General features: G+C 61.2%; 4 protein-coding genes across 4 annotated transcripts in view; all 4 read right to left on the minus strand.

Annotated features, from left to right (window-relative positions):
• Nucleotides 1–3,236: 3,236 nt before the first annotated feature.
• The window catches only part of LOC308184583 (mucin-3A-like), a 64,749-nt gene continuing 45,103 nt past the window's right edge, over nt 3,237–22,882 (minus strand). The window contains exon 4 of the mRNA XM_080571785.1: nt 3,237–3,647. The gene's annotated coding sequence lies outside the window, so the exon portion shown is untranslated. The remainder of the gene's footprint in view (nt 3,648–22,882) is intronic.
• Nucleotides 3,638–5,891, minus strand: LOC308184574 (mucin-17-like). Its single transcript, XM_080571776.1, has 3 exons — nt 5,177–5,891; nt 4,935–5,062; nt 3,638–4,727 (listed from the first exon to the last, which is right to left on the minus strand). The coding sequence occupies exons 1-3, from the start codon at nt 5,331–5,333 to the stop codon at nt 4,317–4,319; spliced, it is 696 nt and encodes a 231-aa protein (XP_080427902.1). The 5' UTR covers nt 5,334–5,891; the 3' UTR covers nt 3,638–4,316.
• Nucleotides 15,344–16,824, minus strand: LOC308184587 (uncharacterized protein; the record flags this gene model as incomplete). The annotated part of the gene is made up of 5 exons (XM_080571789.1): nt 16,774–16,824; nt 16,236–16,648; nt 15,656–15,759; nt 15,496–15,551; nt 15,344–15,382 (listed from the first exon to the last, which is right to left on the minus strand). Exons 2-5 carry the CDS (start codon nt 16,523–16,525, stop codon nt 15,344–15,346), a joined length of 489 nt encoding a protein of 162 aa, XP_080427915.1. The 5' UTR covers nt 16,526–16,648; nt 16,774–16,824.
• LOC308184582 (uncharacterized protein) lies at nt 16,695–18,341 on the minus strand. Its single transcript, XM_080571784.1, has 2 exons — nt 17,926–18,341; nt 16,695–17,765 (listed from the first exon to the last, which is right to left on the minus strand). The coding sequence occupies exons 1-2, from the start codon at nt 18,053–18,055 to the stop codon at nt 17,461–17,463; spliced, it is 435 nt and encodes a 144-aa protein (XP_080427910.1). The 5' UTR covers nt 18,056–18,341; the 3' UTR covers nt 16,695–17,460.

Below are 22,882 nucleotides of genomic sequence, written 5' to 3' on the forward strand. Positions count from 1 at the left end.
GGAGGAGGAAGGCCCGGGTGCAAGACCCCATCTTGGCGCCCCCCAGCCCTGCGGTGCCACCAGGAGCATCCCGGTGCGGAGCCATGCCCGGGGCAGGAGTGGCAGTGGGGAACTTTGCCCCTCTGCAGGGAGGAGCCGCTTGTTCCCAGGGCAGGCGGTGTTTTGGGGGGGGTGCGGCCATGCCCAGACCAATCATGGGCACCATGACTGTGGGGACAAACATGACGGTCCCCTCCCCATTATCGGGGACAACCACGACAGCCTCCTCCCCGGTATCGCCACCGTGGGGGTATCACGGTGTCATGGGGAGGGGGTGTTTGTTCCTTTTTGGGGTGAATCTGACCCAATTTGGGGCCTGGGGGCTGGGGTTGGGGGCTGGTAGATGGATTCCAGCCATCGTGGGGTCTTCCCAGGAGGTGTCCAACCATCGTTGGGTTCTCCAAGGTCGATTCCAATCATCATTGGCTGGTCCAAGTTCATGTCCAACCATCTTTGTGTCCCCCAACATCGAATCCAACCATCATTGGGTCCCCAAGGTCATTTCCAACCGTCTTTGGGTCCTCTAATTTCGATTCCAACCATTGCAGTGTGCTCAGGTGGCCAAGAAGGCCAACAGCATCCTGGCCTGTCTAAGAAGCAGTGTGGCCAGCAGGGCTAGGGAAGTGATTGTCCCCCTGTGCTCGGCTCTGGTGAGGCTGCACCTCGAGTACTGTGTTCAGTTTTGGGCCCCTCGCTACAAGAAGGACATGGAGGTGCTCGAGCGAGTCCAGAGAAGGGCAACAAGGCTGGTGAGGGGTCTGGAGAACAAGTCTTACGAGGAGCAGCTGAGGGAGCTGGGCTTGTTCAGCCTGGAGAAGAGGAGGCTCAGGGGCGACCTTACCGCTCTCTACAGGTACCTTAAAGGAGGCTGTAGCGAGGTGGGGGTTGGTCTGTTCTCCCACGTGCCTGGTGACAGGGTGAGGGGGAAGGAGCTGAAGTTGCACCAGGGGAGGTTTAGGTGGGATATCAGGAAGAACTTCTTTACTGAGAGGGTTGTGAGGCATTGGAATGGGCTGCCCAGGGAAGTGGCTGAGTCGCCATCCCTGGAGGACTTTAGAAGACGTTTAGATGTAGAGCTCAGTGATACGGTTTAGTGGAGGACTTGTTAGTGCTAGGTCAGAGGTTGGACTCGGTGATCTTGGAGGTCTCTTCCAACCAAGATGGTTCTGTGATTCTGTGATATGGGGGCATTTGGAGCCATTTGGGGATATTTTGGTGGTGTTTTTTTTTTTTTCAGGTCAATTCTAGGTCCAATGTTCAGGCTGCTTTGGGGCCGTTCTGGGGCACTTTGGGGCTTTTCTATTCCGGGGCTGTCTTGGGGTCCACTTTTAGGCCATTTCAGGTCTATTTTGGGACATTTGGGGACTGTTTGGGGACATATGGGGACATTTAGGTGTGTTTTGTGTTCACTTTGGGGCAATTTGTGTTCATTTTTGAGGCATTTGGGGCAATTTGGGAGCACATCCACATCCTTTTCATCTCCCAGCCCCATCAGTGATGTCCCCCCATCCCTGGTGTCCCACATTCCCATCCCTGGCATCCCTCATCCCCATCTTTGGTGTCCCCCCATCTTTGGTGTCCCCCCCATCTTTGGTGTCCATCCCTATCCCTTGTGCCCCCCATCTCCATCCACCATGTCTCCCATCCCCAACGTCCCCTGTCCCTGTCACCTTCCCATGAGGCTTTACTGGTGCCCAGGGAGCTGCCAGGACCTGTAGGGCTGGGGGCATTTGGAGACCTTCTAGGACCTGTAGGGCTGGGGGGATTTGGGGTGAATCTGACCTAAATTTGGGACTGGGAGCTGGGAATTTGTGGGTTCTGGTGGCTTCCAGCACTGGTGGAGACCCCCCAGAAGGACCTAGATGGACCCCAGCAGCTGCAGCCCCAAGGGGACCGTGGTTGGCCAGTTCCCACCCTGGACCCAACATCCCCTGTGTCCATGGCTGGCGTGGGGCCGGAGGCAGCAGCAGAATTTTTGTTGGGATGCACAGAATTTTTATTGGGATTGCCCAACCCTAAGTGGGATGGGCAAACACTGCCCGGGAGTCTTGTCCCCCACTGCCAGGATCTGCAAACACAGGTGTTTCCTCCTCCTCGCTGAGCAAAAAAACATGCCCGGGTCCTGCCAAGCCCATTTCCAGTCACTGCTGGGCTGTCCTGGGCCGCTTCCAGCTCTGCCAGGTTCCTACAGATTGCTTCCAGCCGTGGTTGGGCCTTCAAAGAGCATTTCCAGCCATGGTTGGGTCTTCCAAGAGCATTTTCAGCCATGATTGTGTCTTCCAAGAGCATTTTGAGTCATGGCTGGGTGGTGATTCCAAGAGCATTTCCAGTCATAGTTGGGTCTCCCCAGTTTGACCCCTGGCCGAGTCTTCCCAAATTGTTCCCAGCCCATATGGTTCTTCCCAGATTACTCCCATGGGCACCGTGGTGAGCAGGAGATAAGAATGACCTTGGAAGCAGCGTCGCTGAGAAGGTACTGGAAGTTCTGGTGGGCACCAAGGTCAGCAGGAGGCAACGTTTTCCTTGGAATCAGCATTGTTGAGAAGGTCCTGGAAGTGCTGGTGGGCACTGAGGTAAGCAGGAGGCAACATTGTCCTTGGAATCAGCATCGTTGAGAAGGTCCTGGAGGTCCTGGTGGGCACCGAGGTGAGGAGGAAGCAACATTGTCCTTGGAATCAGCGACATTGAGAAGGTGCTGGAGGTCCTGGTGGGCAATGAGGTGAGGAGGGGCCAGCGAAGACCTTGGAGGAGAATCATTGAGAAGATTCTTGGTTCCCACATCACCCCCCCCCACAGCGCTCTGCCCCACACCCCCCTGCCCCCATCCCAGCCCCACACCCTGTGTTCCCACCCCACATTCCCCTGCCCCACATACCTGGGTCACAACTGGGGTCGCAGCGAGGGTCTGGCGATCTGCATCTGCGGGGGTTGGAGAGAAAAGAGAAGGGAACAGAGGTGAGATGGGTCTGGGGGGGCTGCGGGATGGGGGGGGAGTGCAAGAGGGGGGACGGGTCTGGGGGAGCACCCACCGGGATGTCAGTGTTCACCCGTTCCAGTGAGGCCGTGAAGCTCCGTAGGCTGCCTCCTGTTGGGGACATGCGTGGGGGGCGATAGGGTGAGTGGTGGGGCTGGGGGAGCAGCTGTGGACCCACCGCCCCCCCCAGTGCCGCCCCCCGGAGCCTTCCCGACCTGGGTCGGTGGCGTTGCTGTTGCTGAGGACGAAGCCGTCTGATGCCGTCCAGGTGCCGCCATCGTTCTCGTACCAGCTCTCCTCAATGGTGGCCGAAGTGTTCCTGGGGGACAGCACCAGGGGGCTCGCAGGGGGCAGAGGAACAGAGGAGGGGGCTGTGCCTCCCCACCCCCAGCCTGCCCAGATGTCCACCAACAACCCCATTCGGAACCCAACCTAAGGCCAGGTGTTTGCCACCAGCCCACGTGTCCGTCACCAACCAACCAACCCAAAAGACCCCGGACCATCCAACCCATTAAACCCAACCCAACCAACCCAGCCCAACCAACCTAACCCAACTCAACCCAACTCAACCCAAACCACCCCAAACAAACTAACCCAGAAGACCCCAAATCATTCAACCCTACTAAACCCAGACCTACTAAACCCAACCTAACCAACCCAACCCATCCAAACCTAACCACCCCAACCCAACTCACCTCAACCCAATCACCCCAACCAACCCAATCCAATCCACCCCAACAACCCCTGCCCCTCTACCTCTTCCTGCCCTTCTTCCGTATCACCAGCAGCACAGCAAGGGTGATGCAGGCGACGAGCAGCACCGTGATCACCACCCCCAACCCGGTGGCCACCTTGCTGACACGCCCGGAGCACCGGGTGCCCGTGTACCAGTAGAGCGATTCATCCCGGCAGCTGCAGGGACAAAGAAGGGTTAGGCCCGATGCTCCCAGGGGGGCGGGGGTGTGCACAGAGGGACGCGTGGTGGCACTCACAAGCACTGTGGCCCGGCGCGGGTGACCCGGCACTCGCCATGGTGGCAGTCAATGGTGCCGGGCGTGTTGGCCGTGCAGTTGGTGACGCAGCGGATGATGTTGCTCATGTTCTGCGCGTAATAGTAGTCCTGGTAGCCGATGGGCGCCCGCTGCTGGCACAGTGCTGAGGAGGGGGCACGGAAGGAGGGTCAGATGGGGTGGTGGGGTGTATAGGGGCTGGTGGGGTACATAGTGGGCTCAGGGGGTGAATGGGGGGGTCTGTGGGGGCACCCTGGCCACCCAGACCTCACCGTCAAATGAAGTGGACTCCGTCATGTTCTTGATGATGGGACTGGGTGGCACCTTGAAGCAGACGATGGCTGCGGGGAGAGAGAGGCTGTCAGGGACCCTTCTCTGGGGCCTCCCCGAGGGGTCGGGGGGCGAGGGGGGAGGACGGGACACCCACAGGAGTCATTCTCGCAGTCGCCCTGGCTTTCGGCAGTCTCCTGAAGCTTCTGCACCAACTCCTTCGTCTTGTTCTGGAACTCCTCAGTCAGGTTGGGGCTGGCGGTGGTTCTGAAGATGACCTCGTGGTCCACGTTGAGGCCGGTGCCCACGGGGGAGGACGCGGAGGCTCCCCCGGCCCTGCGCACCCGGGCTCCCCGCCTGCTGGAGGCCTCTGGCACAATGCGGAGGATCTTCACGCCCTCGTAGCCGGGCACGGAGCTGTAGATCTTGGCCATCTGCCAGGGCAAGGGGCGCCATGAGGATGGTTGCGATGTGGCCCGGCCTCCCCTCACAGGGCCCGGCCTCCCCTCTCGCTCCCGGTCTCCCCTCTTGCTCCCGGCCTCCCCTCTCGCTCCCGGCCTCCTGTTGTGCTCCCAAACTCCCCTTGTGCACCCTGGTCTCCCCTCTCGCTCCCGGCTTCCCCTCGTGCTCCTGGGCCTCACCTCCTGCCGGAATTGCTTCTCAAAGTTCTCGTAGGCCTCCGAGCGGGGGTCCTGCAGCTCCTCCGTGTAGTTGAAGTTGGTGACGGTCACCACCAGCTCCACGTTGGCCACGATCGTCCCCTCGATGGCTGCGGGAGGCAGGAGGAGGGTGAGCATGGGGGGCCGGGGCCGGGCAGAGGCTGTTGGCCAGGGGGGAGGTCAAGGAGGGTGGAGGCCGTGGGATGGGGGGAGGCCGAACTTACGGATCTCGGTGGTGATGGAGTCGCTGAAGAACTCGCACAAAGGGCCGTAGAAGTCAGAGGGGCAGACGCACTTGATATCGTCGTAGTAGCCTCCATTCTGGCAGACCACTGCGGGGAGAGCAGAGGTCAGGGAGCGCCTCCGGGGGCACCCAGGCATCGGGGTCCCAAGAGGAGAGCCCGAGGAGGACGGGGGCGAGGGGCAGCGATGGAGGCCTGGGAGGAGGGGCGGAGGAGGGAGGAGGGCAAGAGGAGAGAGGACAGGAAGGATATGGAGGCTGACCTGGAGGAACAGTGGTGGTCGCTCGGGTGGTGGTGGTTGTTGGGGTGGTGGGGGTGGTGGTAGTGCTGGTGGTTGTGGTCGTTGGGGTGGTGGTAGTGCTGGTGGTTGTGGTCGTTGGGGTGGTGGTAGTGGTGGTGGTTGTGGTCATTGGGGTGGTGGTGGTCATTGTGGTCGTCGTGGTAGTGGTCATGGTGCTGGTTGTGGTTGTTGGGGAGGTGGTGGTGGTTACAGGGGTGGTGGTGACAGTCACTGGGGAGGTGGTGGGGGTCACTAGAGCTGTACTGGTGGTTCCTGGGATAGTGCTGGAGGTCACTGGGACGGTGCTAGAGCTCCCTGGGGAGATGCTGGAAGTCACTGGGGAGGTGCTGGAGGTCACTGGGATGCTGCTGGCGGTCACTGGGGAGGTGCTGGAGCTCACTGAGGAGGTGCTGGAAGTCACTGGGACAGTGCTGGAGGTCCCTGGGGAGGTGCTGGAGATCACTGGGGAGGTGCTGGAAGTCACTGGGGAGGTGCTGGAGGTCACTGGGATGCTGCTGGAGGTCACTGGGGAGGTGCTGGAGCTCACTGAGGAGGTGCTGGAAGTCACTGGGACAGTGCTTGAGGTCACTGGGGAGGTGCTGGAAGTCACTGGGACGGTGCTGGTGGTCACTGGGATGGTACTGGAGATCACTGGGGAGGTGTCAGAGGGCACTGGGATGCTGCTTGAGGTCACTGGGAAGGTGCTGGAGCTCACTGGGTTGGTGCTCGAGCTCACTGGGACGGTGCTGGAGCTCACTAGGATGGTGCTGGAGCTTACTAGACCAGTATTGGAGGTCTCTGGGGAGGTGCTGGAGGTCACTGGGATGGTGCTAGAGGTCTCTGGGGAGGTGTTGGAGGTCACTGGGATGGTGCTGGAGGTCACTGGGGAGATGCTGGAGCTGTCCAAGGAGGTGTTGGAGGTCCCTGGGGAGGTGTTGGAGGTCCCTGGGGAGGAGCTGGAGGTGTCTGGGGAGACGCTCGAGGTGTCTAGGGAGGTGCTGGAGGTGTCTGGGGAGGTGCTGGGGGTCTCTGTGGAGGTGCTGGAGGTCTCTGGGGAGGTGCTGGAGGTGGCTGGAGAGGTGCTGGAGGTCTCTGGGGAGGTGCTGGAGGTGGCTGGAGAGGCGTTGGAGGTTTCTGGGGAGGTGCTGAAGGTGTCTGGGGAGATGCTGGAGGTGGATGGAGAGATGCTGGAGGTCACTAGGGAGATGGTGGAGGTGTCTGGGGAGGTGCTGGAGGTGTCTGGGGAGGTGCTGGAGGTGTCTGGGGTGGTGCTGGAGGTGTCTGGGGAGATGCTGGAGGTGTCTGAGGAGGTGCTGGAGGTCACTCGGGAGATGCTGGAGGTGACTGGGGAAGTGCTGGAGGTCTCTGGGGTGGTGCTGAAGGTGTCTGGGGAGGTGTTGGAGGTCTGTGGAGACATGCTGGAGGTGTCTGGGGAGGTGCTGGAGGTTTCTGGGGAGGTGCTGGAGGTGGCTGGAGAGGTGATGGAGGTGTCTGTGGAGGTGCTGGAGGTGTCTGGGGTGGTGCTGGAGGTGTCTGGGGAGGTACTGGAGGTGTCTGGGTAGATGCTGGAGGTGTCTGGGGAGGTGTTGGAGGTCACTGGAGACATGCTGGAGGTGTCTGGGGAGGCGCTGGAGGTTTCTGGGGAGGTGTTGGAGGTCACTGGGGAGGTGCTGGAGGTGTCTGGGGTGCTGCTGGAGGTGGCTGGAGAGGTGCTGGAGCTTTCTGGGGAGGTGCTGAAGGTGTCTGGGGAGATGCTGGAGGTGGATGGAGAGATGCTGGTGGTCACTGGAGAGGTCCTAGAGGTGTCTGGGGAGGTGCTGGAGGTGTCTGTGGAGGTGCTGGAGGTGTCTGGGGATGTACTGGAGGTGTCTGGGTAGATGCTGGAGGTGTCTGAGGAGGTGCTGGAGGTCACTCGGGAGATGCTGGAGGTGACCGGGGAAGTGCTGGAGGTCTCTGGGGTGGTGCTGAGGGTGTCTGGGGAGGTGTTGGAGGTCACTGGAGACATGCTGGAGGTGTCTGAGGAGGTGCTGGAGGTTTCTGGGGAGGTGCTGGAGGTGGCTGGAGGGGTGATGGAGGTTTCTGGGGAGGTGCTGGAGGTGTCTGGGGAGATGCTGGAGGTGGATGGAGAGATGCTGGAGGTCACTGGGTAGATGCTGGAGGTGTCTGGGGAGGTGATGGAGGTGCCTGGTGAGGTGCTGGAGGTGTCTGGGGAGGTGCTGGATGTCACTGGGGAGGTGCTAGAGGTCAGTGGGGAGGTGCTGGAGGTTTCTGGGGTGCTGCTGGAGGTTTCTGGAGAGATGCTGGAGGTGGATGGAGAGGTGCTGGAGGTTTCTGGGGAGGTGCTGAAGGTGTCTGGGGAGATGCTGGAGGTGGATGGAGAGATGCTGGTGGTCACTGGAGAGGTGCTGGAGGTGTCTGGGGAGGTGCTGGAGGTGTCTGGGGTGGTGCTGGAGGTGTCTGGGGAGGTACTGGAGGTGTCTGGGTAGATGCTGGAGGTGTCTGAGGAGGTGCTGGAGGTCACTCGGGAAATGCTGGAGGTGACCGGGGAAGTGCTGGAGGTCTCTGGGGTGGTGCTGAAGGTGTCTGGGGAGGTGTTGGAGGTCACTGGAGACATGCTGGAGGTGTCTGGGGAGGTAATAGAGGTCAGTGGGGAGGTGCTGGAGGTGGCTGGAGAGGTGATGGAGGTTTCTGGGGAGATGCTGGAGGTGTCTGGGGAGGTGCTGGAGGTGGCTGGAGAGATGCTGGAGGTCACTGGGTAGATGCTGGAGGTGTCTGGGGAGATGCTGGAGGTCACTGGGGAGGTGCTGAAGGTGTCTGGGGAGTTGCTGGAGGTGGCTGGGGAGATGCTGGAGGTGGCTGGAGAGATGGTGGTGGTCACTGGAGAGGTGCTGGAGGTGTCTGGGGAGGTACTGGAGGTGTCTGGGTAGATGCTGGAGGTTTCTGAGGGGGTGCTGGAGGTCACTGGGTAGATGCTGGAGGTGACTCGGGAAGTGGTGGAGGTCTCTGGGGTGGTGCTGGAGGTGTCTGGGGAGATGCTGGAGGTCACTGGAGACATGCTGGAGGTGTCTGGAGAGGGGCTGGAGGTTTCTGGGGAGGTGTTGGAGGTCACTGGGGAGATGGTGGAGGTCTCTGGGGAGGTGCTGGGGGTCTCTGGGGAGGTGCTGGAGGTCACTGGGGAGATAGTGGAGGTGTCTGGGGTGGTGCTGGAGGTATCCGGGGAGATGCTGGTGGTCACTGGGGAGAAGCTGAAGGTGGCTGGGGAGATGCTGGAGGTCACTGGGGAGGTGCTGAACGTGTCTGGGGAGAAGCTGAAGGTGCCTAGGGAGATGCTGGACGTGGCTGGAGAGATGCCGGAGGTGTCTGTGGAGGTGCTGGAGGTGGCTGGAGAGGTGCTGGAGGTGTCTGGGGAGGTGCTGGAGGTCACTGGGGAGGTGCTAGAGGTCACTGGGGAGGTGCTGGAGGTGTCTGGGGTGGTGCTGGAGGTGTCTGGGGACGTACTGGAGGTGTCTGATGAGGTGCTGGAGGTCACTGGGGAGATGCTGGAGGTGACTGGGGAAGTGCTGGAGGTCTCTGGGGTGGTGCCGAAGGTGTCTGGGGAGATGGTGGATGTCACTGGAGACATGCTGGAGGTGTCTGGGGAGGTGCTGGAGGTTTCTGGGGAGGTGCTGGAGGTCTCTGGGGAGATGGTGGAGGTCACTGGGGAGATGCTGGAGGTGTCTGGGTAGATGCTGGAGGTCTCTGTGGAGGTGCTGGTGGTCACTGGGGAGGTGCTGAAGGTGTCTGGGGAGAAGCTGAAGGTGGCTGGAGAGATGCTGGAGGTGTCTGGGGAGGTGCTGAAGGTGGCTGGAGAGGTGTTGGAGGTGTCTGGGGAGGTGCTGGAGGTGTCTGGGGAGGTGCTGGAGGTCACTGGGGAGGTGCTGAAGGTGTCTGGGGAGTTGCTGGAGGTGGCTGGGGAGGTGCTGGAGGTGGCTGGAGTGATGTTGGTGGTCACTCGGGAGATGGTGGAGGTGTCTGGGGTGGTGCTGGAGGTTTCTGGAGAGATGCTTGTGGTCACTGGAGAGGTGCTGGAGGTGTCTGGGGAGGTGCTGGAGGTCACTGGGGAGATGGTGGAGGTCTCTGTGGACGTGTTGGAGGTCACTGGAGACATGCTGGAGGTGTCTGGGGTGGTGCTGGAGGTGTCTGGGGAGGTACTGGCAGTGTCTGGGTAGATGCTGGAGGTGTCTGAGGAGGTGCTGGAGGTCACTGGGGAGATGCTGGAGGTGACTGGGGAAGTGCTGGAGGTCTCTGGGGTGGTGCTGAAGGTGTCTGGGGAGATGCTGGAGGTCACTGGAGACATGCTGGTGGTGTCTGGGGAGGTGCTGGAGGTTTCTGGGGAGGTGTTGGAGGTCACTGGGGAGATGGTGGAGGTCACTGGGGAGATGCTGGAGGTGTCTGGGTAGATGCTGGAGTTCACTGTGGAGGTGCTGGAGGTGTCTGGGTAGATGGTGGAGGTCACTGGGGAGATGGTGGAGGTCTCTGTCGAGGTGCTGGAGGTGTCTGGGGTGCTCTTGGAGGTCTCCGGGGAGGTGCTGGAGGTCACTGGGAAGGTGCTGGAGGTCTCTGGGGAGGTGTTGAAGGTCACTGGGGAGGTGCTGGAGGTGTCTGGGGTGGTGCTGGAGGCTTCTGGGGAGTTGCTGGTGGTCACTGTGGAGGTGCTGGGGGTGGCTGGAGAGGTGCTGGAGGTGTCTGGGGAGGTGCTGGAGGTGTCTGGGGAGATGCTAGAGGTCAGTTGGGAGGTGCTGGAGGTGTCTGGGGTGGTGCTGGAGATGGCTGGAGAGGTGCTGGAGGTCACTGGAGAGGTGCTGGAGGTGTCTGGGTTGGTGGTGAAGGTTTCTGGGGAGATGCTGGTAGTCACTGGGGAGGTGCTGAAGGTGTCTGGGGAGAAGCTGAAGGTGGCTGGGGAGATGCTGGAGGCATCTGGGGAGGTACTGGAGGTGGCTGGAGAGGTGCTGGAGGTGTCTGGGGAGGTGCCTGAGGTCACTGGGGAGGTGCTGGAGGTCACTGGTGAGGTGCTAGAGGTCACTGGGGAGGTGCTGGAGGTTTCTGGAGAGATGCTGGTGGTCACTGGAGAGGTGCTGGAGGTGGCTGGGGAGGTGCTGGAGGTGGCTGGGGAGGTGCCAGAGGTCACTGTTGAGGTGCTAGAGGTCAGTGGGGAGGTGCTGGAGGTCTCTGGGGTGGTGCTGGATGTGTCTGGGTAGATGCTGGAGGTCGCTGGAGATATGCTGGAGGTGTCTGGGTTGGTGCTGGAGGTTTCTGGGGAGATGCTGGTAGTCACTGGGGAGGTGCTGAAGGTGTCTGGGGAGAAGCTGAAGGTGGCTGGGGAGATGCTGGAGGCATCTGGGGAGGTACTGGAGGTGGCTGGAGAGGTGCTGGAGGTGTCTGGGGAGATGCCTGAGGTCACTGGGGAGGTGCTGGAGGTCACTGGGGAGGTGCTAGAGGTCATTGGGGAGGTGCTGGAGGTTTCTGGAGAGATGCTGGTGGTCACTGGAGAGGTGCTGGAGGTGGCTGGGGAGGTGCTGGAGGTGGCTGGGGAGGTGCCAGAGGTCACTGTTGAGGTGCTAGAGGTCAGTGGGGAGGTGCTGGAGGTCTCTGGGGTGGTGCTGGATGTGTCTGGGTAGATGGTGGAGGTCGCTGGAGATATGCTGGAGGTGTCTGGGGAGGTGCCGGAGGTGGCTGGAGAGGTGCTGGAGGTGTCTGGGTAGATGCTGGAGGTGTCTGAGGAGGTGCTGGAGGTCACTCGGGAGATGCTGGAGGTGACTGGGGAAGTGCTGGAGGTCTCTGGGGTGGTGCTGAAGGTGTCTGGGGAGAAGCTGGAGGTCACTGGAGACATGCTGGAGGTGTCTGGGGAGGTGCTGGAGGTGTCTGGGGAGGTGTTGGACGTCACTGGGGAGATGGTGGAGGTCACTGGGGAGATGCTGGAGGTGTCTGAGGAGGTGCTGGAGGTCACTGGGGAGATGCTGGAGGTGACTGGGGAAGTGCTGGAGGTCTCTGGGGTGGTGCTGAAGGTGTCTGGGGAGATGCTGGAGGTCACTGGAGACATGCTGGTGGTGTCTGGGGAGGTGCTGGAGGTTTCTGGGGAGGTGTTGGACGTCACTGGGGAGATGGTGGAGGTCACTGGGGAGATGCTGAAGGTGTCTGGGTAGGTGCTGGAGTTCACTGTGGAGATGCTGGAGGTGTCTGAGGAGGTGCTGGAGGTCACTCGGGAGATGCTGGAGGTGACTGGGGAAGTGCTGGAGGTCTCTGGGGTGGTGCTGAAGGTGTCTGGGGAGATGCTGGAGGTCACTGGAGACATGCTGGAGGTGTTTGGGGAGGTGCTGGAGGTTTCTGGGGTGGTGCTGGAGGTCGCTGCAGAAATTATATAGGTCCCTTATGTGGTGGTGCTGCTTCCTTTTGATGTAGAGGCCACGTCACTGAGCGCCCTGTGGAGGCCGCCCCGTCCCGCACCTTTCCCCTTTGTACCCTCCGGCCTCGCCTGTGTCTGTTCCCATCCCGGCCTCTCCCCCACTTTCGCTTTCATCTGACCCTTGTCCTGTTCCCGTTCACACGTTCGTGGGTTGGGTGGGGCGGAGGCCGCACGGGAGGACGTGGCCTCTGCTGTCCCAATTTGTGGTCTCTTCTGCCCAAGTTCATGGCCTCCGCTGTCCCAATTCTGGCCTCCAGTGCCCCATTTGTGGCCTCAACTTCCCCAGTTCTGGCCTCAGCTGCCCCAATTTTTGCCTCCACTGCCCCAGTTCTGGCCTCCGATGCCACAGTTCTGGCCTCCACCGCCCCAGTTCGTCGTCTACACTGCCCCGATTTGTGGCCTCCCCTGCCCGATTTCTGGATTCCACTGGGCCTCATCAGTGCCATCAGCGCGGAGTGGGGGGCTGTGGAGTGTCCCCATCCCTGTCCTTGTCCTCGTTCCCCTCCCCAGTGTCCCTGTCCCTGTCCCCAGTGTCCCCGTCACCCTCCCCAAACTTGTCCCCCTCCCCAATGTCCTGTCCCTGTCCCCGAGAGGACAGTGCCACCTCAGGGCGTGGAGGTCGATTCCCCCCTCAGCCTCCCCAACGCACCCCAAGGAGATGCCCCAGGGGAGGCCACCTCCTCCCGCCCCCATGGCTGTGTTTCGGTGCCCCCTGCCCGGGCTCCACTCACCCGTTGCATCCCCATAGAGGAGGAGGAAGAAGAGGAGGAGGAAGGCCCGGGTGCAAGACCCCATCTTGCTGCCCCCCAGACCTGTGGCGCTGCCAGCAGCATCCCAGTGCGGAGCCATGCCTGAGGCAGGAGTGGCAGTGGGGAACTTTGCCCCTCTGCGGGGAGGAGCTGCTCATCCCCGGGGTGGGTGGTGGTTGGGGGACGGGCCATGCCCGGACCAATCGTGGGCACCGTGACCGTGGGGACAAACGTGACGGTCCCCTCCCCATTACTCGGGACAAACATGATGGCCCCCTCCCCGATATCGCTGCCCAAATTGGGGACTGGGGGCTGGGACTGGGGGGCGGTAGGTTGATTCCAGCCATCGTGGGGTCTTCCCAGGTCGTGTCCAACCATCGTTGGGTTCTCCAAGGTCGATTCCAATGACGTTGGGTCATCCAAGATCATTTCCAACCGTCTTTGGGTCCTCTAATTTTGATTCCAACCATCGCAGTGTGCTCAGGTGGCCAAGAAGGCCAACAGCATCCTGGCTTGCCTAAGAAGCAGTGTGGCCAGCAGGGCTAGGGAAGTGATTGTCCCCCTGTGCTCAGCTCTGGTGATTCCGCACCTTGAGTACTGTGTTCAGTTTTGGGCCCCTCGCTAAAGGAAGGACATGGAGATGCTCGAGCGAGTCCAGAGAAGGGCAACGAGGCTGGTGAGGGGTCTGGAGAACAAGGCTTACGAGGAGCGGCTGAGGGAGCTGGGGTTGTTCAGTCTGGAGAAGAGGAGGGAGGCTCAGGGGTGACCTTATCGCTCTCTACAGTTACCTTAAAGGAGGCTGTAGCGAGGCGGGGGTAGGTCTATTCTCCCACGTCCCTGGTGACAGGACGAGGGGGAATTGTGCCAGGGGAGGTTTAGGTTGGATATTAGGAAGAACTTCTTTACTGAGAGGGTTGTGAGGCATTGGGATGGGCTGCCCAGGGAAGTGGCTGAGTCACCATCCCTGGAGGACTTTAGAAGACGTTTAGATGTAGAGCTCAGTGATACGGTTTAGTGGAGGACTTGTTAGTGCTAGGTCAGAGGTTGGACTCGGTGATCTTGGAGGTCTCTTCCAACCAAGATGGTTCTGTGATTCTGTGATATGGGGGCATTTGGAGCCATTTGGAAATATTTTGATGTTGTTTTTTTTTTTCAGGTCAATTCCAGGTCCAATGTTCAGGCTGCTTTGGGGCCGTTCTGGGGCACTTTGGGGCTTTTCTATTCCGGGGCTGTCTTGGGGTCCACTTTTGGGCCATTTCAGGTCTATTTTGGGACATTTGGGGACTGTTTGGGGACATATGGGGACATTTAGGTGTGTTTTGTGTTCACTTTGGGGCAATTTGTGTTCATTTTTGAGGCATTTGGGGCAATTTGGGAGCACATCCACATCCTTTTCGTCTCCCAACCCCATCAGTGATGTCCCCCCATCCCTGGTGCCCCCCATCTCCATCTGCCATATCCCCCGTCCCCAACGTCCCCTGTCCCTGTCACCTTCCCATGAGGCTTTACTGGTGCCCAGGGAGCTGCCAGGACCTGTAGGGCTGGGGGCATTTGGGGACCTTCTAAGACCTGTAGGGCTGGGGGGATTTGGGTTGAATCTGACCCAAATTTGGGACCGGGAGCTGGGGATTTGTGGGTTCTGGTGGCTCCCAGCACTGGTGGAGACCCCCCAGAAGGACCTAGATGGACCCCAGCAGCTGCAGCCACAAGGGGGCTGTGGTTGGCCAGTTTCCACCCCGGCCCCAACATCCCTTGTGACCACGGCTGGCGTGCGGCCAGAGGCAGCAGCAGAATTTTTGTTGGGATGCACAGAATTTTTATTGGGATTGCCCAACCCTAAGTGGAATGGGCAGACACTGCCCGGGAGTCTTGTCCCCCACTGCCAGGATCTGCAAACACAGGTGTTTCCTCCTCCTCGCTGAGCAAAAAAACATGCCCGGGTCCTGCCAAGCCCATTTCCAGTCACTGCTGGGCTGTCCTGGGCCACTTCCAGCTCTGCCAGGTTCCTACAGATTGCTTCCAAACATGGTTGGGTCTTCCCAGAACATTTTGAGCCATGTCTGGGTCTTCCAGGAGCATTTGGAGCCATGGTTCGCTCTTCAAAGTGCATTTCAAGTCATGGTTGGGTCTTCCAAGAGCATTTTGAGCCATGGTTGGGTTTTACAAGAGCATTTCCAGTCATAGTTGGGCCTCCCCAGTTGGGTCTCCCCAGGTTGACTCCTGGCTGAGTCTTCCCAAATTGTTCCCCATCCCATCTGCTTCTTCCCAGATTACTCCCGTGGGCATCGTGGTGAGCTGGAGCCAACGATGACCTTGGAATCAGCGTCGTTGAGAAGGCCCTGGAAGTGCTGGTGGGCACTGAGGTGACCAGGAGGCAACGTTATCCTTGGAATCAGCATCGTTGAGAAGGTCCTGGAGGTCCTGATGGGCACCGAGGTGAGGAGGAGGCAACATAGTCCTTGGAATCAGTGTCATTGAGAAGGTCCTGGAGGTCCTGGTGGGCAATGAGGTGAGGAGGGGCCAGCGAAGACCTTGGAGGAGAATCATTGAGAAGATTCTTGGTTCCCACATCCCCCTGCCCCACAGCGCTCTGCCCCACATCCCCCTGCCCCCATCCCAGCCCCACACCGTGTGTTCCCACCCCACATTCCCTTGCCCCACATCTCACAGTACCTGGGTCACAACTGGGGTCGCAGCGAGGGTCTGGCGATCTGCATCTGCGGGGGGGTGGAGAGAAAAGAGAAGGGGATGGAGGTGAGACGGGTCCAGGGGGGCTGCGGGATGAAGGCTGAGTATGGGGGGGGGGGGGGGGGGCTGGGTGGGCACCCACCGTGATATCGGTGTTGACCCGTTCCAGCGAGCCCGTGAAGCTCCGTAGGCTGCCTCCTGTTGGGGACATGGGTGGGGGGCGATAGGGTGAGTGGTGGGGCTGGGGGAGCAGCTGTGGTCCCACCGCCCCCCCCAGTGCTGCCCCCCCGAGCCCTCCCGACCTGGGTCGGTGGCGTTGCTGTTGCTGAGGACGAAGCCATCGGATGCCGTCCAGGTGCCACCTTTGTTCTCGTACCAGTTCTCCTCAACGGTGGCCGAAGTGTTCCTGGGGGACAGCGCCAGGGGGCTTGGAGGGGGCAGAATAACAGGGGAAGGGGCTCTCCCCCACCCCCCCAAGCCTGCCCAGATGTCCACCAACAACCCCATTCGGAACCCAAACCAAGCCAAGGTGTCTGCCACCAGCCCACGTGTCCATCACCAACCAACCAACCCAAAAGACCCCGGACCATCCAACGCAATTAAACCCAACCCAACCAACCCAACCCATCCAACCTAACCTAACTCGACCCAAACCACCCCAACCCAACGAACCCAGAAGACCCCAAACCATCCAAACCAACCACCCCGAACAAACACAAAAGACCCCAAATCATTCAACCCTACTAAACCCAGACCTACTAAACCCAACCTAACCAACCCAACCCATCCAAACCAAAACACCCCAACCCAACTCACCTCAACCCAACCCAACCAACCCAACCAACCTAATCCAATCCACACCAACAATCCCTGCCCCTCTACCTCTTCCTGCCCTTCTTCCGTATCACCAGCAGCACAGCAAGGGTGATGCAGGCGACGAGCAGCACCGTGACCACCACCCCCAGCCCGGTGGCCACCTTGCTGATGCGCCCGGAGCACCGGGTGCCCGTGTACCAGTAGAGCGATTCATCCCGGCAGCTGCAGGGACAAGGAACAGGGACAAGGAACAGTTGGGCCCGGTGCTCCCAGGGGGCCGGGGGGTGTGCACAGCGGGACGCGTGGTGCCACTCACAAGCACTGAGGTCCGGTGCGGGTGACGCGGCACTCGCCATGGTGGCAGTCCATGGTTCCGGGCGTGTTGGCCGTGCAGTTGGTGACGCAGCGGATGGTGCTGCTCGTGTTCAGCGCGAAGTAGTAGTCCTGGTAGCCAACGGGCGCCCGCTGCTGGCACAGTGCTGAGGAAGGGGCACAGGAGGGGGTCAAATGGAGTGGTGAGGGGTGTAGGGGCTGGTGGGGTGCATAGGGGGCTCAGGGGGTGCATGGGGCTCCGTGGGGGTCACCCCAGGCACCCAGGCCTCACCGTCAAATGAAGTGGACTCCGTCATGTTCTTGATGATGGGACTGGGTGGCACCTTGAAGCAGACAATGGCTGCCGGGAGAGAGAGGCTGTCAGGGACCCTTCTCTGGGGCCTCCCCGAGGGGTCGGGGGGCGAGGGGGGAGGACGCAACACCCACAGGAGTCGTTCTCGCAGTTGCTCTGGCTGTCGGCAGTCTCCTGAAGCTTCTGCACCAACTCCTTCGTCTTGCTCTGGAACTCCTCGGTCAGGTTGGGGCTGGCGGTGGTTCTGAAGATGACCTCGTGGTCCACGTTGAGGCCGGTGGCCACGGGGGAGGACGCGGAGTCTCCCCCGGCCCTGCGCACCCGGGCTCCCCGCCTGCTGGAGGCTGCCGGCACAATGCGGAGGATCTTCACGCCCTCGTAGCCGGGCACGGAGCTGTAGATCTTGGCCATCTGCCAGGGCGACGGGTGCCGTGAGGATGGGTGCGGTGTGGCCCGGCCTCCCCTCACGGGGCCCGGCCTCCCCTCTCACTCCCAGCCTCCCCTCTCACTCCCGGTCTCCTGTTGTGCTCCCAAATTCCCCTTGCGCACCCTGGTCTCCTCTTGAGCTCCCAGCCTCCCCTCGGGTTCCCAGCCTCCCCTCATGGGGCCCGGCCTCCCCTCGTGCTCCCGGGCCTCACCTCCTGCCGGAATTGCTTCTCAAAGTTCTCATAGGCCTCCGAGCGGGGGTTCTGCAGCTCCTCCGTGTAGTCGAAGTTGGTGACGGTCACCACCAGCTCCACATTGGCCACGATCGTCCCCTCGATGGCTGCGAGAGGCAGGAGGGGGCTGAGTGCGGGGGGCCAGGGCCGGGCGGAGGTTGCAGGCCAGACGGAGGCCCCGGGCTGGGGGGAGGCCACACTTACGGAGATCGGTGGTGATGGAGTCGCTGAAGAACTCGCACAAGGGGCCGTAGAAGTCAGGGAGGCAGAGGCACTTGATGGAGTCGTAGGTGCCTCCGTTCTGGCAGACCACTGCGGGGAGAGCGGAGGTCAGGGGGCAGCCAGGGGTGGGGGTCCCGTGAGGAGACCCCAGGGAAGACAGGGGTGAGGGTCAACAATGGAGGCCTGGGAGGTGGAGTGGAGGAGTGAGGGGGCTGAGAGGAGGGAGGACAGGAGGGATATGGAGGCTGACCTGGAGGAACCGTGGTGGTCGTTCGGGTGGTGGTGGTTGTTGGGGTGGTGGTGGTGCTGGTCGTGATCGTTGGGGTGGTGGTGGTCGTTGTGGTCGTTGTGGTAGTGGTCGTGGTGGTGGTTGTGGTCATTGGGGAGCTGGTGGTGGTTACTGGGGTGGTGGTGGTCACTTGGGAGGTGATGGTGGTAACTGGGGCAATGCTGGTGGTCACTGGGACAGTGCTGGTGGTCACTAGGACAGTGCTGGTAGATATTGGGGTGGTGCTGAAGGGGGTGGTTTCAGTGGTGGTGGTCTCTGTTGTAGACGTTGCTGGGAAACTACTGCTAAGAGGGATACTTGGAGTTGTCTGGATGGTGCTGGGGGTGGTCCCATTGGTACTGGGATTTGTAGGAGTGGTGCTGGGGGTGGTCAAAATGCTGCTGTGGTTGGTTGAGATGGTGCTGGGACTGCTAGAGGTGCTCCTGTGTGTGGTAGGGGTGGTATTGGAGATGGTGCTGGGGGTGGTCGAGATGGTGATGGGACTCCTAGAGATGGTACTGGGACTGCTGGAGGTGGTACTGTGTGTAGTCAAGATGGTGGTAGGACTGCTGTAGGTGGTGCTGGGACTGCTGGAGGTGCTGATGTCTGTGGTAGAGGTGGTGCTGGGACTGCTGGAGATGGTGCTGGGACTGCTGGAAGTGGTTCTGGGACTGCTGGAGGTGGTGCTGGGGATGGTTGAGATAGTGCTTGAACTGCTGGAGATGATGCTGGGACTGCTGAAGGTGGTGGTGGGACTGCTGGAGATGGTGCTGGGGCTGGTCGAGATGGTGCTGGAACTGCTGGACGTGGTGCTGGGGGAGGTCAGGATGGTGCTGTGACTGCTGGAGATGGTTCTGAGTGTGGTAGTGGTGGAGCTGGAACTCATGGAGGTGGTGCTGGAACTGCTGGAGGTGGTGCTGGGGGTGGTCGAGATGGTGCTGGAGATGGTGTTGGGACTGCTGGAGATGCTGCTGGGACTGCTGAAGATGGTGCTGGACATGGTCAGGATGGTGCTGGGACTACTGGAGATGGTGCTGGGACTCCTGGTAGTGGTGCTCGGGGCGGTCAGGATGGTGCTGGGACTGCTGGAGGTGCTGCTGGGAATGGTCGAGACGGTGCTGGGGGTGGTCGAGATGCTGCTGGAGGTGGTGCTGGGGATGGTCAGGATGGTGCTGGGACTGCTAGAGGTGGTGCTGTGTGTGGTAGTGGTGGTGCTGGTACTGCTGGAGATGGTAGAGATGGTGCTGGAAATGCTGGAGGTGGTGCTGGGACTGCTGGAGATGGTGCTAGGACTGCTGGAGATGGTGCTGGGGATGGTCAGGATGGTGCTGGGACTGCTGGAGGTGGTGCTGGGACTGCTGGAGGTGGTGTTAGGGGTGGTCCAGATGGTGCTGGGACGGCTGGAGGTCGTGCTGGGGGTGGTCCAGATGGTGCTAGGCCTGCTGGGGGTGGTCCTGGGGGTGGTACATATGGTGCTGGAGGTGGTGCTGGGACTGCTGGAGGTGGTGCTGAGGGCGGTCCACATGGTGCTGGAGGTTGTGATGTGTGTGGTCGAGGTAGGGCTGGGACTGCTGGATGTGCTGCTGGGGACGGTCGAGAGGGTGGTGGAGGTGGTGGAGGGACTGCTGGAGATGGTGCTGGGGGTGGTCGAGATGGTGCTGGGACTGCTGAAGGTTGTGCTGGGACTGCTGGAGATGGTGCTGGGGGTGGTCGAGATGGTGCTGGGACTGCTGAAGGTTGTGCTGGGACTGCTGGAGATGGTGCTGGGGGTGGTCGAGATGGTGCTGGGACTGCTGGAGGTGGTGCTGGAGGTGGTCCAGATTGTGCTGGAAATGGTACTGGGACTGATGGAGACGCTGCTGGGACTGCTGGAGATGTTGCTGGGGGTGGTCGAGATGGTGCTGGGACTACTGGAGATGGTGCTGGGACTGTTGGAGGTAGTGCTGGGGGTGGTCGAGATGGTGCTGGGACTGCTGGAGGTGGTGCTGGGGGTGGTCCAGATGGTGCTGGGACTGCTGGAGGTGCTGCTGGGGGCGGTCGAGAGGGTACTGGACGTGGCGGTGGGACTGCTGGAGATGGTACTGGCACTGCTGGTGGTGGTGCTGTGTGTGGTAGAGGTGGTGGTGGAACTGCTAGAGGTCGTGCTGGGACTGCTGGAAATGCTGCTGGGAATGGTCGATATGGTGCTGGGTGTGCTGGAGATGGTGCTGGGACTGCTGGTGGTGGTGCTGGGGGTGGTCCAGATTGTGCTGGGACTGCTGGAGGTGGTGCTGGAGATGGTGGAGATGGTGCTGGGAGTGCTGGAGGTGGTGCTGGGGATGGTCCAGATGGTGCTGGGACAGCTGGAGGTCGTGCTAGGGGTGGTAGAGATGGTGCTGGGACTGCTGGTGGTGGTGCTGGGGGTGGTCCAGATTGTGCTGGGACTGCTGGAGGTGGTGCTGGAGATGGTGGAGATGGTGCTGGGAGTGCTGGAGGTGGTGCTGGGGGTGGTCCAGATGGTGCTGGAGGTGGTGCTGGGACTGCTGGAGGTGGTGCTGGGACTGCTGGAGATGGTGCTGGGGGTGGTCAAGATGGTGCTGGGACTGCTGGAGATGGTGCTGGGGGTGGTCCAGATGGTGCTGGGACGGCTGGAGGTGGTGCTGGAGGTGGTCCAGATGGTGCTGGGACTGCTGGAGGTGCTGCTGGGGGCGGTCGAGATGGTGCTGGAGGTGGTGGTGGAACTGCTGAAGACGGTGCTGGGACTGCTGGAGGTGGTGCTGGGACTGCTGGAGATGGTACTGGGGGTGGTCGAGATGGTGCTGGGACTACTGGAGGTGGTGCTGGGACTGCTGGAGATGGTGCGGGGGGTGGTCGAGATGGTGCTGGAGATGGTGTTGGGACTGCTCGAGATGCTGCTGGGACTGCTGAAGATGGTGCTGGAGATGGTCAGGATGGTGCTGGGACTACTGGAGATGGTACTGGGACTGCTGGAGGTGCTGCTGGGAATGGTCGAGACGGTGCTGGGGGTGGTCGAGATGCTGCTGGAGGTGGTGCTGGTTATGGTCAGGATGGTGCTGGGACTGCTAGAGGTGGTGCTGTGTGTGGTAGTGGTGGTTCTGGTACTGCTGGAGATGGTAGAGATGGTGCTGGAACTGCTGGAGGTGGTGCTGGGACTGCTGGAGACGGTGATTGGACTGCTGGAGATGGTGCTGGGGATGGTCAGGATGGTGCTGGGACTGCTGGAGGTGGAGCTGGGACTGCTGGAGGTGGTGCTGGGTGTGGTCGAGATGGTGCTGGGAATGCTGGAGGTGGTGCTGGAGGTGGTCCACATGGTGGTGGAACTGCTGGAGATGGTGCTGGGACTGCTGGAGATGGTGCTGGGAACGCTGGAGATTGTGCTGGGGGTGGTCGAGATGGTGCTGGGACTACTGGAGATGGTGCTGGGACTGCTGGAGATGGTACTGGAGGTGGTCCAGATGGTGCTGGAGATGGTGCTGGGACTACTGGATGTGCTGCTGGGGGTGGTCGAGATGGTGCTGGGACTGCTGGTGGTGGTGGTGGCGGTGGTCCAGATGGTGCTGGGACGGCTGGAGGTCGTGCAGGGGGTGGTCCATATGGTGCTGGAGGTGGTGCTGGGACTGCTGGAGGTGGTGCTGAGGGCGGTCAAGATGGTGCTGTAGGTTGTGATGTGTGTGGTTGAGGTAGGGCTGGGACTGCTGGAGATGGTGCTGGGACTGCTGGAGATGGTGCTGGAGGTGGTCCAGATGGTGCTGGGACTGCTGGAGGTGCTGCTGGGGGCGGTCGAGATGGTGCTGGAGGTGGTGGTGGAACTGCTGGAGATGGTGGTGGGACTGTTGGAGGTGGTGCTGGGCCTGCTAGAGGTGGTGCTGGGACTGCTGGAGATGGTACTGGGGGTGGTCGAGATGGTGCTGGGACTGTTGGTGGTGGTGCTGGGACTGCTGGATGTGCTGCTGGCGGCGGTCGAGAGGGTGCTGGACGTGGCGGTGGGACTGCTGGAGATGGTACTGGCACTGCTGGAGGTGGTGCTGTGTGTGGTAGAGGTGGTGGTAGAACTGCGAGAGGTTGTGCTGGGACTGCGGGAGGTGGTGCTGGGAATGGTCGAGATGGTGCTGGGGGTGGTCCAGATGGTGCTGGAGGTGGTGCTGGCACTGCTGGAGGTGGTGCTGAGGGCGGTCAAGATGGTGCTGGAGGTTGTGATGTGTGTCGTCGAGGTAGGGCTGGGACTGCTGGAGATGGTGCTGGGACTGCTGGAGGTGCTGCTGGGGGCGGTCGAGATGGTGCTGGGACTGCTGGAGGTGGTGCTGGGGGTGGTTGAGCTGGTGCTGGGACTGCTGGAGGTGGTGCTGGAGGTGGTCGAGATGGTGCTGGGACGGCTGGACGTCGTGCTGGGGGTGGTAGAGATGGTGCTGGGACTGCTGGAGGTGGTGCTGGGGGTGGCCCAAATTGTGCTGGGACTGCTGGTGGTGGTGCTGGGACTGCTGGAGATGGTGCTGGAGGTAGTCCAGATGGTGCTCGGACTGCTGGAGGTGGTGCTGGGACTGCTGGAGGTGGTGCTGGAGGTGGTCCAGATGGTGCTGGGACTGCTGGAGATGGTGCTGGGGGTGGTCGAGATGGTGCTGGGATTGCTGGAGATGGGGCTGGGGGTGGTCCAGATGGTGCTGGGACTGCTCGAGGTGCTGCTGGGGACGGTCGAGAGGGTGCTGGGACTGCTGGAGGTGGTGCTGGGGACGGTCGAGAGGGTGGTAGAGGTTGTGGAGGGACTGCTGGAGATGGTGTTGGGACTGCTGGAGATGGTGCTGGCACTGCCGGAGGTGGTGCTGAGGGCGGTCCAGATTGTGCTTGAGGTTGTGATGTGTGTGGTCGAGGCAGGGCTGGGACTGCTGGAGATGGTGCTGGGACTGCTGGAGATGGTGCTGGAGGTGGTCCAGATGGTGCTGGG

Source organism: Anser brachyrhynchus, assembly GCF_964034855.1.
Source record: "Anser brachyrhynchus genome assembly, chromosome: 37".
Taxonomy (NCBI): domain Eukaryota; kingdom Metazoa; phylum Chordata; class Aves; order Anseriformes; family Anatidae; genus Anser; species Anser brachyrhynchus.

Coding starts and splice junctions, on each gene's coding strand:
- LOC308184574 (XM_080571776.1), bottom strand. CDS start 5,333: ATGCCTGGGTGCCCCCGGAGGCGCTCCCTGACCTCTGCTCTCCCCGCA. Junction 5,063..5,176: donor CTCCATCACCACCGAGATCC/GTAAGTTCGGCC, acceptor TGCCTCCCGCAG/CCATCGAGGGGACGATCGTG. Junction 4,728..4,934: donor AGAAGCAATTCCGGCAGGAG/GTGAGGCCCAGG, acceptor TTGCCCTGGCAG/ATGGCCAAGATCTACAGCTC.
- LOC308184582 (XM_080571784.1), bottom strand. CDS start 18,055: ATGACCACAACCACCACCACGACCACTACCACAACGACCACAACGACC. Junction 17,766..17,925: donor GACCACCACGGTTCCTCCAG/GTCAGCCTCCAT, acceptor CTCTCCCCGCAG/TGGTCTGCCAGAACGGAGGC.